At 45.2% G+C, this 1,468-nt stretch overlaps 1 protein-coding gene across 1 annotated transcript in view; it reads left to right on the top strand.

Annotated features, from left to right (window-relative positions):
• LOC102756499 (putative olfactory receptor 52P1) overlaps positions 1-912 on the top strand; it is a 3,470-nt gene extending 2,558 nt beyond the window's left edge. Inside the window, exon 2 of the mRNA XM_006770090.1 lies at positions 4-912. Coding sequence (XP_006770153.1) covers positions 4-912 — 909 coding nt within the window. The remainder of the gene's footprint in view (positions 1-3) is intronic.
• Positions 913-1,468: the final 556 nt, after the last annotated feature.

Below are 1,468 nucleotides of genomic sequence, written 5' to 3'. Positions count from 1 at the left end.
GAGGACAAACACAGATGGATATCTATCCCCTTCTCATCCATGTACTTCCTCACCATCCTTGGGAACTGCACCATCCTCTTCACCATCTCCACAGAGCGCTCCCTGCACAAGCCCATGTTCCTGCTCCTCTGCATGTTGGCCCTCACAGACCTAGGCATGTCCACAACCACCATTCCCAAGGTGCTCTGCATCTTCTGGTTTGGCCTGAGCAAGATCAGTTATGAAGGCTGCCTGGTCCAGCTGTTTTTCATCCACTCCATCTCTGCTTTGCAGTCTGCCATCCTAATGAGCATGGCCTTTGACCGCTATGTGGCCATCTGTGAGCCCCTGCGCTATGCCACCATCCTGTCCAATAGTCGCATTGGGCTCATTGGCCTAGTAAGTTTAGTGAGAGCCATCCTGTTCATTATCCCAATGCCCATCCTCCTTCAGAAAATGCCCTTTCATGCCAATCGTGTCATCCCCACCACCTACTGTGAGCACATGGCTGTAGTGAAGATGGTGTGTGTGGACACCACAGTCAACAGGATATATGGTCTCGTGGTGGCCTTGTTGGTTGTTGGGCTAGACATCTCAGCTATTGCCTCATCTTATGTGCTAATCATCCGGGCTGTACTGCGGCTCTCTTCTAAAGAAGCCCACCACAAAGCAGTTAACACCTGCACCACACACATCTGTGTCATGCTTATTTCTTACACTCCCTCGCTTTTCTCTTTTCTCACTCACCGCTTTGGTCAGGGCATTCCACCCCACATCCACACCATTCTAGGCAACCTCTACTTCCTTGTACCTCCAATGCTCAATCCTATTATTTATGGAGTGAAAACCAAGGAGTTTCAGGAAAAAGTGACCAAACACATATGCTGGAGGAAGAAGCCCATAACCATTACCCAGGGTCGGAATCCTGACTGATCATCCAGCATGGTAGGTCTGAGAGAAACAGGTTAAGTAGATTCAATTCCTTGGAGACTTGGCTAGTAGTAGAAATTGTCATATTGACAGATTAGCTGCCCGAATCACTTGAATATGATGCTAAGACACAAGAGACTACTTGCTCGCATTGATTCCAATGCCAGGCAATTATGAAAGGAAAGTAATGACATCTGCTCTCCATACCTGACATGGGAGTTGGAAAAATTATATGTGATAATCTATGTAAAAGCACTTTAAACAACAACACACACCAAACACATGTAAAATGTCTTACAGACAGAACGTAAGAACAAACAATAACTTGCCCACTACTTAGCACAGGCAAGTCTGGTTGTGTGTCTGTTTGGGTGTGTATTTGTATTTGTGTGCTTAAGGGGAGGTGGGAAGTGAAGATTATGTATGCGGAATGAAAAGGTACATGGAAAGTACAAAACTATTTCTAAACTCTTTTATTATTATTATTATTATTATCCCTGCTCTCAGAGCCTTGCATTTGGGCAATATGACTTGTTGCTTCCTTGTAAACTAGAGAATA

This window comes from Myotis davidii, unplaced genomic scaffold (genome assembly GCF_000327345.1).
Source record: "Myotis davidii unplaced genomic scaffold, ASM32734v1 scaffold484, whole genome shotgun sequence".
Lineage (NCBI taxonomy): Eukaryota > Metazoa > Chordata > Mammalia > Chiroptera > Vespertilionidae > Myotis > Myotis davidii.
Note: the sequence above shows the minus strand (reverse complement) of the source record. Positions and strands in the feature narration are given on the sequence as shown.